At 40.9% G+C, this 14,397-nt stretch overlaps 1 protein-coding gene across 1 annotated transcript in view; it reads right to left on the bottom strand.

Moving 5' to 3' along the window:
• Nucleotides 1–1,118: 1,118 nt before the first annotated feature.
• tagln3b (transgelin 3b) overlaps nt 1,119–14,397 on the bottom strand; it is an 18,409-nt gene continuing 5,130 nt past the window's right edge. The window contains exons 2-5 of the mRNA XM_061921497.1: nt 9,984–10,184; nt 1,958–2,132; nt 1,797–1,899; nt 1,119–1,719 (exon numbers count right to left, since the gene is read on the bottom strand). Of these exons, the coding sequence (XP_061777481.1) occupies nt 1,578–1,719; nt 1,797–1,899; nt 1,958–2,132; nt 9,984–10,184 (621 nt within the window). The 3' untranslated portion in view covers nt 1,119–1,577. The remainder of the gene's footprint in view (nt 1,720–1,796; nt 1,900–1,957; nt 2,133–9,983; nt 10,185–14,397) is intronic.

Below are 14,397 nucleotides of genomic sequence, written 5' to 3'. Positions count from 1 at the left end.
CACCGGGCCGCAGAAGAATTTTTTATAAAAAAAAAAATATATATTTTTTTATTAATTTATTTTTTTTATTAAATCAACATAAAAAACACAATATACACTTACAATTAGTGCACCGTGTATATTGTGTTTTTTTATGTTGATTTAATTAAAAAAAATAAAATAAAAATATATATATATACACTTATATACACTTACAATTAGTACACCGGGCTTCACGGTGGCAGAGGGGTTAGTGCGTCTGCCTCACAATACGAAGGTCCTGCAGTCCTGGGTTCAAATCCAGGCTCGGGATCTTTCTGTGTGGAGTTTGCATGTTCTCCCCGTGAATGCGTGGGTTCCCTCCGGGTACTCCGGCTTCCTCCCACTTCCAAAGACATGCACCTGGGGATAGGTTGATTGGCAACACTAAATTGGCCCTAGTGTGTGAATGTGAGTGTGAATGTTGTCTGTCTATCTGTGTTGGCCCTGTGATGAGGTGGCGACTTGTCCAGGGTGTACCCTGCCTTCCGCCCGATTGTAGCTGAGATAGGCGCCAGCGCCCCCCGCAACCCCAAAAAGGGAATAAGCGGTAGAAAATGGAAAAAAATTAGTGCACCAACCACAAAAACCTCCCTTTTTCATGACAAAGAAGAAGAAAAATTAAAATAAAAGCACTTTTCTCCTTTGAAGCATTAACCCCAAGATGTTTCTCCGCTGAACTATCGCTCATGTTTTCCTCCGCCATTTTTCGAAGGGCGTGGTCACGTGAGCTGCACATGACACATCATTGGCTGGCTGACTGCCACCTCATGAGATGTAGCCTCAGCGCCGCCCTGGCGCTGTTTTGTACTTATTTTGATTATTGTTTCTCAGCTGTTTGTAAATGTTGCAGTTTATTAATAAAGGTTTAGGAAAAAATAATTAAAACAGAATCGATGACGAAATTTATCGCCTACTTTTTTGATAATCGATTAGTTGTTGCAGCTCTAGTTGTATGGTAAAAACGAGGATTTATGCTAAAATTGCTGAAGATCCTTCCTGTTAAAATAATCGTAATCGTTAGGAACTTAAACAAGGACGCGGAATCGATCAAATTGAAACGATGCCAACCTTGGCGTCAGCAAGAATCCACACGGACATCTTGTCACATCCTTTATTTCCTGCCAGTAAATATAAACATGGTGCAAAACACAAACATAAAAGTGCACATGACACGAACTCGCCAGCTCACAAAACACCTCCACGCCATCTTATTTAAAAAAAACCTAATTATAGCATCAACAGAAATGTGCTACGGTTGCAGGCCAGTCCGCCAGGACCCGGTCCTGGTCTAGAAGCCATGAAGCAGGCACAAGGTGAAGAGGACTACCGCGACACTGCCCTGTCTGCCTATTGTGTTTGCTAAAGGCGAGGAAGAATACACGGCATGCTTTGAAGGCACATGGCCCGAGGATCATCAGGTTTTACTCTAACATGAAATAATAAAAAGGTACGGCGACGGTTTGAGGTAAGTGAGTTCTGCAAACGGGAGAGAGGCTCCGAGCTACACGGGCAGCAGGTTAGTAGAAACAAGCAAGCTAGAGCAGGAAGGCGCTGGTCTACATGATCTGACGGTGCATACCGTAGCCCGTCATACCCGACTGGGAGGCGCCGCGGTTGCTTCCCATCTGCAGGCTGATCAGACTCTGGCCTTGGCGCAGCTGCTCCTCCGTGAACTCTCTCCGGTAGCCCTGGGCTTTCCTGCACCGCCCAACGGGGGGTTAGTTAGGCTTGGGGGTTGGGGGGAGCCACATGGACGTAGAGAAGAAGCGGTTTACCTGTGGAACCAGTCCGGGTCTCCTTTGTACTGCCCGTCGTCCTTGGTGACGGCCACGCTCCCTAGGGCCATGAGGGTCCTCTGCACGGCGGCCATGTCCTTCCCTGCATGACACGGCCGGTTGACAGGAAGTCAAAGACGCAAAGACGGCTGAGGGTTTACCTTCCCAGAGGTCGACCGTCTGGAATATGTCAGTGGTGGTGACGCCGTAGGCCTCTGCCGCCTGCAGGAACAGCGAGATCTTCTCCATTTGCTTGAAGGCCATTTGGGATTCTGGAATCTTCTTGATGGGCTCCTTGCCCTTCGGGTGGAGGCTGTTGATGAGTCGGCACAGGATCTGGAAACAACAACATCGAATACACGACTTCATCAGGTTTTGACTGATTGATCGAGACATTTATTAGTAGATCAGTGTCAGAGCTTGGTCGGCATTGTGGGCAGTAAGTCGGACACGTTTCCAGTGAGGGTTGGACTCCGCCAAGGCTGTCCTTTGTCACCGATTCTGTTCATAACTTTTATGGACAGAATTTCTAGGCGCAGTCAAGGCGTTGAGGGGATCCGGTTTGGTGGCTGCAAAATTAAGTCTGTACTTTTTGCAAATGATGTGGTCCTGATGGCTTCATCTGGCCAGATCTCGCAGTCGAGTGTGAAGCGACCGGGATGAGAATCAGCGCCTCCAAGACCGAGTCCATTGTTCTCGCCTGGAAAATGGTGGAGTGCCATCTCCGGGTTGGGGAGGAGATCCTGTCTCAAGTGGAGGAGTTCAAGTACCTCAGAGTCTTGTTCACAATGTGAGGGAAGACTGGATCGTGAGGTCGACAGGTGGATCGGTGCGGGGTCTTCAGTAAAGCGGACGCCGTATCGATCCGTTGTGGTGAAGAAGGAGCTGAGCCGGAAGGCAAAGCTCTCAATTTACCGGTCGATCTACGTTCCCATCCTCACCTATGGTCATGAACTTTGGGTTATGACCGAAAGGACAAGATCACAGGTACAAGTGGCCGGGTGGCGGGTCTCTCCCTTAGAGATAGGGTGAGAAGCTCTGCCATCCGGGAAGGGCCTTAAAGAAAAGCCGCTGCTCCTCTACATCAAGAGGAGCCAGATGAGGTGGTTCGGGCATCTGGTCAGGATGCCACCCGAATGCCTCCCTAGGGAGGTGTTTCAGGCACGTCCGACCGGTAGGAGGCCACGGGGAAGACCCAGGACCCATTGGGAAGACTATGTCTCCCGGCAGGACTGGGAACGCCTCGGGATCCCCCGGGAAGAGCTGGACGAAGTGGCTGGGGAGAGGAAGTCTGAGCTTCCCTGCTTGGGCTGCTGCCCCCGCGACCCGACCTCGGATAAGCAGAAGAAGATGGATGGATGGATTTATTAGTAGATTGTACAGTACAGTACATATTCCGTACAATTGACCACTAAATGGTAACATCCGAATACGTTTTTCAACTTGTTTAACGGGGTCCACTTTAATCAATCCATGGTCTGTTTCACTTTTACAAACATAATGCAGACATACCTCAGAATAAGAGCTTACCATGTTTTTTTGGACAATAAGCCGCTACTTTTTACCTATGCTTTGAACCCTGCAGCTTATAAAATGGTGCAGCTAATTTATCGATTTTTCCCCCGTGATGTTTTGTATTCAACAAATAGTTTCCAACACTAGAAAGGTGTGTTCTTGCTTGTGCTGTAGTGCCATCTTTTGGATGGGTTCGCTCACTGCAGTTGCTGCGGCTTGAAAATGCACTTCCTGTTTTTTTTTGCCTTGAACCGAAAGTATTTTGCATTTCGTTTAATTGTCCATAGAGTTTCTGTTCCAAGCAACGTTTGTAAGATATCTTATGGACTAGTGTGCCCACTGCAGATGGCCTGCCATTTATGGCTAATCTTTCCTGTGATAAAATGGCAACCAAGGTAATCAAAAGGTACAGGTACCACCAAATCCCAGAGGGCCCGCTTCAAGAAAAGCTTTATCCCTGCAGCTATAGCCGCCCTTAACAGCCGGCCTGTCTGACAAGCCTGTAAATTTGTTGGTCATGTATGATGTCTTTTTGTTATTTTTGTGATGTGTAATGTCTATTTTTTAAATGTATGGCAGTGAAAATGAGTTTCCCCAACGGGGACCAATAAATCTAAATCTAATCTAAATGTAAAAAGGTCAACCAACGAACAAAATTTCTCCACAGAATCTCCTCTCTGGTCAACAAAAGCACCATGGAGATTCTAGCGGGAAGTCTCATTAAACCCATTTTCGATTTCTTTCACCTCCTGGTACCCCAGTGCCTCCAAAACCCAAAAATTTAGACTCCAAACATCCAAGATCAAGCTAGTCAGGTTACTTCTAGACCTCCACCCCAGATCACACCTCACTCCTACCTACTTCTCCACAAAGTGGGCTGGCTCAGCATGGACAAAACAACTTGCACTGAGCCTAGTCTATAAAATCCGCTACACATCCCTGATACCCAAGGACATGTCAAACTACTTCCAGAACGTAAATGACCGCCATAACCACAACACCCGGGGGAGCTCCACAAACCACGTTACATGCCTCTACAATTACTATTTACTTCACTATTTATGCTTAACCTTCGTCTTGTGTTAGGGTCGGCACCGACCCGTTTTAGTTTTTACATGCATAAAAACACAACATACATTTATTTTTTTGCATCAAAGCTTTTTGACTTTGTCAGGAACCTCTTTGTCAACAAAATAAAACATTTTAATTTTTTTTCACTAAATTATAAAATGCTCTGGTAGAAATTATGCCCTTGGTGTTGTTAGGGTCGGTTTTGACCCAGTTATAAAAATAAGATGATAAAGCAATGATAAGAGCCAAAACTGAACACACTGACAGCCAGCTCCTCTCCCAATCATGTGAGCTTTAGTGGATTCTCATTTTACCTTGTTATCCTGTACAAAAACAAACAAAAGACGGACACTAAAAGTGTCACTTTTTGCCACTCTGATTTTGTTTTTTTATTAGTTTTGGAACTAGTAATCTATTTCTCTTGGTTTCATTTGCTTGATTGGTTGTTGGTTGTTGTTTGTTTGATGTTGGATTTCTGTTACTGAAAAAAATACGTTTTAGCCTTTTTCTTAAAGTAAATATATATGGGTCGAAATTGACCCGTAACACCATAGATGTTACTATAGTTAAAATTCTTAAAATGAAAAAATAAATAAAACACATTTATTTAAGAGATGTGTTCTAATACCCCTTAGTAATAGTTAGGTAACACAACAACCTTTTTTTTTTATTTATATGATTATCTTGAGGTTCGTTTTACCATTTTTAAAAATTGAAATCGAGGGGTATACTGACAAAAAAAGGCCTAATGGCCCAAACCAAAAATATTAAAACCAATATTTTCAAGGATAAGGAAGCCTAACGAGGTAAACAAGAGATGAGAAACAAATTGGATGATAGATAATTGTTTTTAGTGTATTTTACAGCTGATTTAAGACATGGGTGAAAACCGACCCGTTAACATAAGAGATGGTAACAGAAAGTTAACACAAGAGGAAGGTTAAGCAGTGGTTATTACTATCTACTTCACCATTTATTATTAAGTAGTGGTTATTACTAACTACTTCACTAATTATAATTTGTTTGAATAGTGATTAAAAAAAGGCAGATAGCGATATATGTGAAAACATCAGTGCTGATTATATATGCCCGGCCGATATAATCCCCCGTTTGGTGCCAAAACACTGACATTGATACAAAGTGGATTTTTTTATTTTTTTAATTATGTGATAAAATCAGGAAGTAGACTTTGAAAAACAATAAAAATTAAAGCTGCAAGCAGCGATGGACAGGACCGACTTTTGCTGGTGTTTCCTGGCTTTACCCGTTTAACATATCTTTACCTGCACATTACCTTCCTTCCCTGCATCCTGGGGTCACACTGGTGCTTCTTTCTGTCACCCATACACGGTGGTGCTTCTAACCATCACCCAGACAACATATCTTTACCTGCACTTTACCTACCTTCTCTGTATCCTGGTGTCAAACTGGTGCCTCCTTCTTTCACCAAGTCAACATATCTTTACCAGCACAGTACCTACCTTCTCTGCATTGTGTGGTCACGCTGGTACTTCTTGCTATTAAGCGGCCATCTTGAGACGGCAGCAGCACAGCTGTTCTTTAAAGGCTTGTAAAATCAAAACCGGAGCAGTTAAAAAACTCTTTCCGCAACTTTCAATCAGAACGGTTCAATCTCTTTCATGTGCAATTTGAAGCCGACACAACAAACGCGCTCAGAGGAGATAATGTTTGAAAAAAGGTGACGGGTTTTTAAAAAACTTTTGCTTTAAAGAGGTAATTGCCAACTTCCTGTTGATTTTTGCTGAAGGATGTTGCTTATTGAAATGTAGGTCTAAGTGAGACCTACATAGAGGTTTTTGTTTCATGTCTCTCTGACATTTCTACCGGACGTTACAAGCAGTTTTGTCTGTCTTATTCCAAGGGGATGCTAGAGCGCAATTTTGAGTTTTGGGGTTTGATTTTTATATTAGGTCGCAATTTTTGCCAGTCCTGATGTGTGTGTCCAGTTTGGTGAGTTTTGAAGCATTTTAAGGGGGTCAAATTACAGCTCAAAGGGGCAAATATTTAATTTTTTAGGAAACTTTTGTTTTGAAGGGGTGTTTGCCAACTTCCTGTTGATTTTTGCTGAAGGATGTTGATTATTAAAATGTAGGTCTAAGTGAGACCTACATAGAGGTTTTTGTTTCATGTCTCTCTGACATTTCTACCGGAAGTTACAAGCAGTTTGGTCTATGTTTTCTTCCTAGGAGCAGTTTTGTCTGTTTTATTCCTAGGGGACGCTAGAGCCGATTTTGAGTTTTGGGGTTTGGTTTTTTTATTAGATCGCAATTTTCGCCAGTCCTGATGTGTGTGTCCAGTTTGGTGAGTTTTGAAGCATTTTAAGGGGGTCAAATTACAGCTCAAAGAGGCAAACATTTAATTTTTTAGGAAACTTTTGTTTTGAAGGGGTGTTTGCCAACTTCCTGTTGATTTTTGCTGAAGGATGTCGATTATTAAAATGTAGGTCTAAGTGAGACCTACTTAGAGGTTTTTGTTTCATGTCTCTCCGACATTTCTACCGGACGTTACAAGCAGTTTTGTCTGTGTTTTCTTCCTAAGAGCAGTTTTGTCTGTTTTATTCCTAGGGGACGCTAGAGCGCAATTTTGAGTTTTGGGGTTTGGTTTTTATATTAGGTCGCAATTTTCGCCAGTCCTGATGTGTGTGTCCAGTTTGGTGAGTTTTGAAGCATTTTAAGTGGGTCAAATTACAGCTCAAAGGAGGAAAAAAATAAAATTTTTTAGGAAACTTTTGTTTTGAAGGGTTTTTTTGCCAACTTCCTGTTGATTTTTGCTGAAGGAAGTCAGTGTATGAAATCTAGGTCTAAGTCAGACCTACATAGAGGTTTTTGTGTCATGTCTTCCTAACGGAAGTTACACACAGTTATGTCTAAGTTTTTTCCTAAGGGGCGCAATTTAGAATTTTGAGTTTTTTTTTTTTTTTATTAGATGGCAATTTTCGCCAGTCCTGATGTGTGTGTCCAGTTTGGTGAGTTTTGAAGCATTTTAAGGGGGTCAAATTACAGTTCAAAGAGGCAAAAATGACATTTTTTAGGAAACTTTTGTTTTGAAGGGTTTTTGCCAACTTCCTGTTGATTTTTGCTGAAGGATGTCGATTATTGAAATGTAAGTCTAAGTGAGACCTACATAGAAGTTTTTGTTTCATGTCTCTCTGACATTTCTACTGGACGTTACAATCAGTTTTGTCTGTGTTTTCTTCCTAGGAGCAGTTTTGTCTGTTTTATTCCTAGGGGGCGCTAGAGCGCAATTTTGAGTTTTGGGGTTTTGTTTTTTTTATTAGATCCCAATTTTCGCCAGTCCTGATGTGTGTGTCCAGTTTGGTGAGTTTTGAAGCATTTTAAGGGGTTCAAATTACAGCTCAAAGAGGCAAAAATTAAATTTTTTAGGAAACTTTTGTTTTGAAGGGGTGTTTGCCAACTTCCTGTTGATTTTTGCTGAAGGAAGTCAGTGTATGAAATCTAGGTCTAAGTCAGACCTACATAGAGGTTTTTGTGTCATGTCTTCCTAACGGAAGTTACACACAGTTATGTCTAAGTTTTTTCCTAAGGGGCGCAATTTAGAATTTTGAGGTTTGGTTTTTTTATTAGATGGCAATTTTCGCCAGTCCTGATGTGTGTGTCCAGTTTGGTGAGTTTTGAAGCATTTTAAGGGGGTCAAATTACAGTTCAAAGAGGCAAAAATGACATTTCTTAGGAAACTTTTGTTTTGAAGGGTTTTTTGCCAACTTCCTGTTGATTTTTGCTAAAGGATGTCGATTATTGAAATGTAGGTCTAAGTGAGACCTACATAGAAGTTTTTGTTTCATGTCTCTCTGACATTTCTACCGGAAGTTACAAGCAGTTTTGTCCGTGTTTTCTTCCTAGGATTAGTTTTGTCTGTTTTAATCCTAGGGGACGCTAGTGCGCAATTTTGAGTTTTGGGGTTTGGTTTTTATATTAGATCGCAATTTTTGCCAGTCCTGCTGTGTGTGTCCAGTTTGGTGAGTTTTGAAGCATTTTAAGTGGGTCAAATTACAGTTCAAAGAGGCAAAAATTTAATTTTTTAGGAAACTTTTGTTTTGAAGGGTTTTTTGCCAACTTCCTGTTGATTTTTGCTGAAGGAAGTTGATTATTGAAATGTAGGTCTAAGTGAGACCTACATAGAGGGTTTTGTTTCATGTCTCTCTGACATTTCTACCGGAAGTTACAAGCAGTTTTGTCCGTGTTTTCTTCCTAGGATTAGTTTTGTCTGTTTTATTCCTAGGGGACGCTAGAGCGCAATTTTGAGTTTTGGGTTGTTTTTTTTTTTTTTTATTAGATCGCAATTTTCGCCAGTCCTGATGTGTGTGTCCAGTTTGGTGGGTTTTGAAGCATTTTAAGGGGGTCAAATTACAGCTCAAAGAGGCAAAAAATGAAATTTTTTAGGAAACTTTCGTTTTGAAGGTTTTTTTTGCCAACTTCCTGTTGATTTTTGCTGAAGGAAGTCAGTGTATGAAATCTAGGTCTAAGTCAGACCTACATAGAGGTTTTTGTGTCATGTCTTCCTAACGGAAGTTACACACAGTTATGTCTAAGTTTTTTCCTAAGGGGCGCAATTTAGAATTTTGAGGTTTGGTTTTTTTATTAGATGGCAATTTTCGCCAGTCCTGATGTGTGTGTCCAGTTTGGTGAGTTTTGAAGCATTTTAAGGGGGTCAAATTACAGTTCAAAGAGGCAAAAATGACATTTTTTAGGAAACTTTTTTTTTGAAGGGTTTTTTGCCAACTTCCTGTTGATTTTTGCTGAAGGATGTCGATTATTGAAATGTAGGTCTAAGTGAGACCTACATAGAGGTTTTTGTTTCATGTCTCTCTGACATTTCTACCGGAAGTTACAAGCAGTTTTCTCCGTGTTTTCTTCCTAGGATTAGTTTTGTCTGTTTTATTCCTAGGGGGCGCTAGAGCGCAATTTTGAGTTTTGGGGTTTGGTTTTTTTTTATTAGATCGCAATTTTCGCCAGTCCTGATGTGTGTCCAATTTGGTGGGTTTTGAAGCATTTTAAGGGGGTCAAATTACAGTTCAAAGAGGCAAAAATGACATTTGTTTGGAAACTTTCGTTTTGAAGGGTTTTTTTGCCAACTTCCTGTTGATTTTTGCTGAAGGAAGTCAGTGTATGAAATCTAGGTCTAAGTCAGACCTACATAGAGGTTTTTTTGTCATGTCTCTACGACATTCCTAATGGAAGTCACACACAGTTATGTCTAAGTTTTTTCCTAAGGGACGCAATTTAGAATTTTGGGGTTTGGTTTTGTTATTAGATGGCAATTTTCGCCAGTCCGGATGTGTGTGTAAAATTTGGTGAGTTTTGAAGCATGTTAAGGGGGTCAAATTACAGCTCAAAGAGGCGGCGGTATATAATAATAAAACCTTAGAAATACAATAGGGTCCTCGGTCCCTAATAAAACATTTCCATGCCAAAACTTAGTGTCAGTGTTCTGGCTCCATACTTGCATGAAATTGCAAGCGTTTTGAATAATAAACTTCAATGAATTACTTGAAGTGTTATCAGCAACAGCTGATAAAATGTTGCTTCCCATCCTGTCTTGTATATATTTTCTTCCACTCACGATTCCGTCCATCAGCCATTGCTGGAAGCCCTGCCTGCCCGTCACGGGCTTCTCCACGCCGCCTCCACACTGGGCCACGATCCAGTCCACCAGCCTCTGCTCCAGGTCCGGGTCGTACTTCTGCTCGATCTTCTCCTGCACCTCCCGGCTCAGTCCGTAACTGGGTCCTCTGTTCGCCATAGCAACGGTCCCAACACTCACCTGGGGGGAAAACACACACACACACACACACACACACACACACACAAAAAACTTACAGTAGAGCAGGGATCCTCAAACTGTGGTACGTGGGCTCCATCTAGTGGTACACCGCAGAATCACTAGAATAAAATATATTCCTATATTCAAACACAGTGTGACTGTTCAAACTGTGTGTAGTTACAGTGGCCAAAACTATTAAATATACTTGCAAAATTACAATATTTGGTTTTAATGAATACTTAGACCTACTATGCTAATGTATTTTAATGTTGCTCAATATGCTGGTACTTGTGTTTTCTGAGGTAGTTTGAGAAGCACATGTTTGGAACACAAAATTAGGGAAACCTGCACAATACAAGTTGGATGAATATAAAGATCATTTAAGCATGTTTATTACAAGTCAGTATTACACCTAATTAGTAAACATATTGTAGCATGATACGTCAATTAAAGCAGGGGTCACCAGCTTGTGGCCCGGGGGCCATTTGAAACACGCAGCTTAATTTTTGACGGCCCCCAGCACATTCTAAAAATACTAATGAAAAATGTATAAAAAAACATAAATAATGGAATAAAACAGACCTGGGCAATTTAAGGCCCATTATGCTTTTTTAGTCTGGCCCGCCGGACACGTGCTAAATGTGGCTTGGCATTGTCTTGCTGAAATAAGCAGGGGCGTCCATGAAAAAGAAGGCGCTTAGATTTTGTTCTAAAATCAGTATGTACCTTTCAGCATTAATGGTGCCTTCACAGATGTGTAAGTTACCCGTGCCTTGGGCTCTAATGCACCCCCATACCAACGCAGATGCTGGCTTTTGAACTTTGCGTCGATAACAGTCTGGATGGTTCGCTTCCCCTTTGGTCCGGATGACACGATGTCGAATATTTCCAAAAACAATTTGAAATGTGGACTTGTCGGACCACAGAACACTTTTCCACTTTGCATCAGTCCATTTTAGATGATCCCGGGCCCAGAGAAGCCCGCGGCGTTTCTGGATGTTGTTGATATGTGGCTTTCGCTTTGCATAGTAGAGCTTTAACTTGCACTTACAGATGTAGCGACCAACTGTATTTATTGACAGTGGTTTTCTGAAGTGTTCTTGAGCCCATGTGGTGATATCCTTTAGAGTTTGATGTCGGTTTTTGATACAGAGGGATCGAAGGTCACGGTCATTCAATGTTGGTTTTTGATAGGTCACGGTCATTCAATGTTGGTTTCCGGCCATGCCGCTTACGTGGAGTGATTTCTCCAGATTCTCTGAACCTTTTGATGATATTATGGACCGTAGATGTTAAAATCCCTAAATTTCTTGCAATTGTACTTTGAGAAACGTTGTTCTTAAACTGTTTGACTATTTGCTCACGCAGTTGTGGACAAAGGGGTGTACCTCGCCCCATCCTTTCTTGTGAAAGACTGAGCATTTTTTGGGAAGCTGTTTTTATACCCAATCATGGCACCCACCTGTTACCAATTAGCCTGCACACCTGTGGTATGTTCCATATAAGTGTTTGATGAGCATTCCTCAACTTTATCAGTATTTATTGCCACCTTTCCCAACTTCTTTGTCACGTGTTGCTGGCATCAAATTCCAAAGTTAATGATTATTGTAGCTGAGATAGGCGCCAGCGCCACCCGTGATCCCGAAAGGGAATAAGCTGTAGAAAATGGATGGATATATACTGTATGTTATAAATGATTCTCTGATGAGAGTATTTGGCGAAATATATATTATATTATATACTGTATGCTGCGATGAGTTGGCGACTTGTCCAGGGTGTACCCCGCCTTCCGCCCGATTGTAGCTGAGATAGGCACCAGCGCCACCCGTGATCCCGAAAGGGAATAAGCTGTAGAAAATGGATGGATATATACTGTATGTTATAAATGATTCTCTGATGAGAGTATCTGGCGAAATATATATTATATTATATACTGTATGTTGGGATGAGGTGGCGACTTGTCCAGGGTGTACCCCGCCTTCCGCCCGATTATAGCTGAGATAGGCGCCAGCGCCCCCAAAAGGGAATAAGCGGTAGGAAATGGATGGATATATACTGTATGTTATAAATGATTCTCTGATGAGAGTATTTGGCAAAATATATATTATATTATATACTGTGATGAGGTGGCGACTTGTCCAGGGTGTACACCGCCTTCCGCCCGATTGTAGCTGAGATAGGCGCCAGCGTCCCCCGCGACCCCGAAAGGGAATAAGCGGTAGGAAATGGATGGATATATACTGTATGTTATAAATGATTCTCTGATGAGAGTATTTGGCGAAATATATATTATATTATATACTGTATGTTGGGATGAGGTGGCGACTTGTCCAGGGTGTACCCCGCCTTCCGCCCGATTGTAGCTGAGATAGGCGCCAGCGACCCCAAAAGGGAATAAGCGGTAGAAAATGGATGGATAATTACTGTATGTTATAAATGATTCTCTGATGAGAGTATTTGGCGAAATATATATTATATTATATACTGTGATGAGGTGGCGACTTGTCCAGGGTGTACACCGCCTTCCGCCCGATTGTAGCTGAGATAGGCGCCAGCCCCCCCCCCGCGACCCCATAAGGGAATAAGCGGTAGAAAATGGATGGATATATACTGTATGTTATAAATGATTCTCTGATGAGAGTATTTGGCGAGCGCCGTTTTGTCCTAATTTTGGCGGTCCTTGAACACACCGTAGTTTGTTTACATCAGGGGTGTCCAAACTTTATCCACTGAGGTCCGCACACTGAAAAATCAAAGCAAGCAGGGGCCATTTTGATATTATTTATTTTAAAAAAACAATACAATATATATTAATAAAAAAATATACATTTGGGCCTCCACTCAGGCTTGATCCCAGGGACCCTAAAGGGTTTTGGTCAAAAAAATATAAAAAATGTGTCATTATTCAGTATTATTATTTTTATTATTATTCAAGTTTTAAATCTCTAGATCAACATTAGGACTATCTGTCAATATAATGATTTTGAAGATTTAAGTTGTTTGCTCTTTTTGTCACAAAAATTTTTTTTTTTTTCATTGAAAAATCACAAAATATGCAATATTTTCACCCAATAATTTTTTTACGTGGAATATTTGAGATTACCGTATTTCCTTGAATTGCCGCAGGGTTTATAGTATGTGCCTGCCTTGAATTACTGCCGGGTCAAATTTGCTTCCCAAAATAATTAGCGCATGCTTAGTATTACCGCCTGGTTAAACTGGTGACGTCACGAGTGACACTTCCCCTGTCATCATTTTCAAAATGGAGGAGCCTGATTTCAATACCGGTCATTTGAAATCGCGTAAAAGGAAGAAGATTAAGAGCTATTCAGTAGGATTTAAGGTCCAAGCTTACATCACACTCAAATTTTTACTGCATACCTTTAGTAAGTGCCGGAGTGAGAAGAGGTTTTAAAATAATTAGCGCATGCTTACTTTTACCGCATGCCTTTGGTAAGCGCAGGAGTGAGAAGAGGTTTTGAAGTAATTAGCGCATGCTTACTTTTACCGCATGTCTTTGGTAAGCGCAGGAGTGAGAAGAGGTTTTAAACTAATTAGCGCCCCGGCGGCAATTCAAGGAAATACAGTATATAATAATTGGAGCATTAAAAAGGTCAATAACTCATAACACCATTGATTTTAATTAATTATTTTTTTTTGAGCAATGACACTTAAAAGGGTCCTACTCATTAAACTGTTAGAAAATAAACTATAATTTTTTTTACTGTTTACTTTTAACACAATAATCTCAAGATCAACTTCAAATCTTCCCGTCAATTATAATTTTTTTTGTTGTTTATGTTTTTTGTTTGTTCATTTTAGGCCCTTCTTTAAAAATATGCAACATTTTCCCCCCAAAAAATATGTAAAAGTGGAAAATTTAACGTGAAATAATTGGAGCCTTGAATAGGTCAATAATTCATAATGACAATGATTTTGATTCATTATTATTTTTTAAAGAAAGAAACAGCCTGCATGGCAGCTTTGTGTTATTAGAGTAAACATTGCGACATTTTCTTGTTACATTTCACCCGTTTGCTCCTTTATATCACTTTTTACGTTTTAAAAATTTTTCAATCGTATTTTTAAAATGTCGTTAAGAAATTACCTGCAAGCCGCAAATGGCCCCAGGGCCGCACTTTAGACACCCGTGGTTTACATGTATAACTTTCTTCAACATGCCAGAGAAATACAAATTTTATGCCACTCCGTC

Source organism: Nerophis ophidion, linkage group LG15, assembly GCF_033978795.1.
Source record: "Nerophis ophidion isolate RoL-2023_Sa linkage group LG15, RoL_Noph_v1.0, whole genome shotgun sequence".
In the NCBI taxonomy this organism is placed as follows: Eukaryota; Metazoa; Chordata; class Actinopteri; order Syngnathiformes; family Syngnathidae; genus Nerophis; species Nerophis ophidion.
The sequence above is the reverse complement of the archived record's forward strand: the minus strand, read 5'-3'. Positions and strand labels throughout refer to the sequence as shown.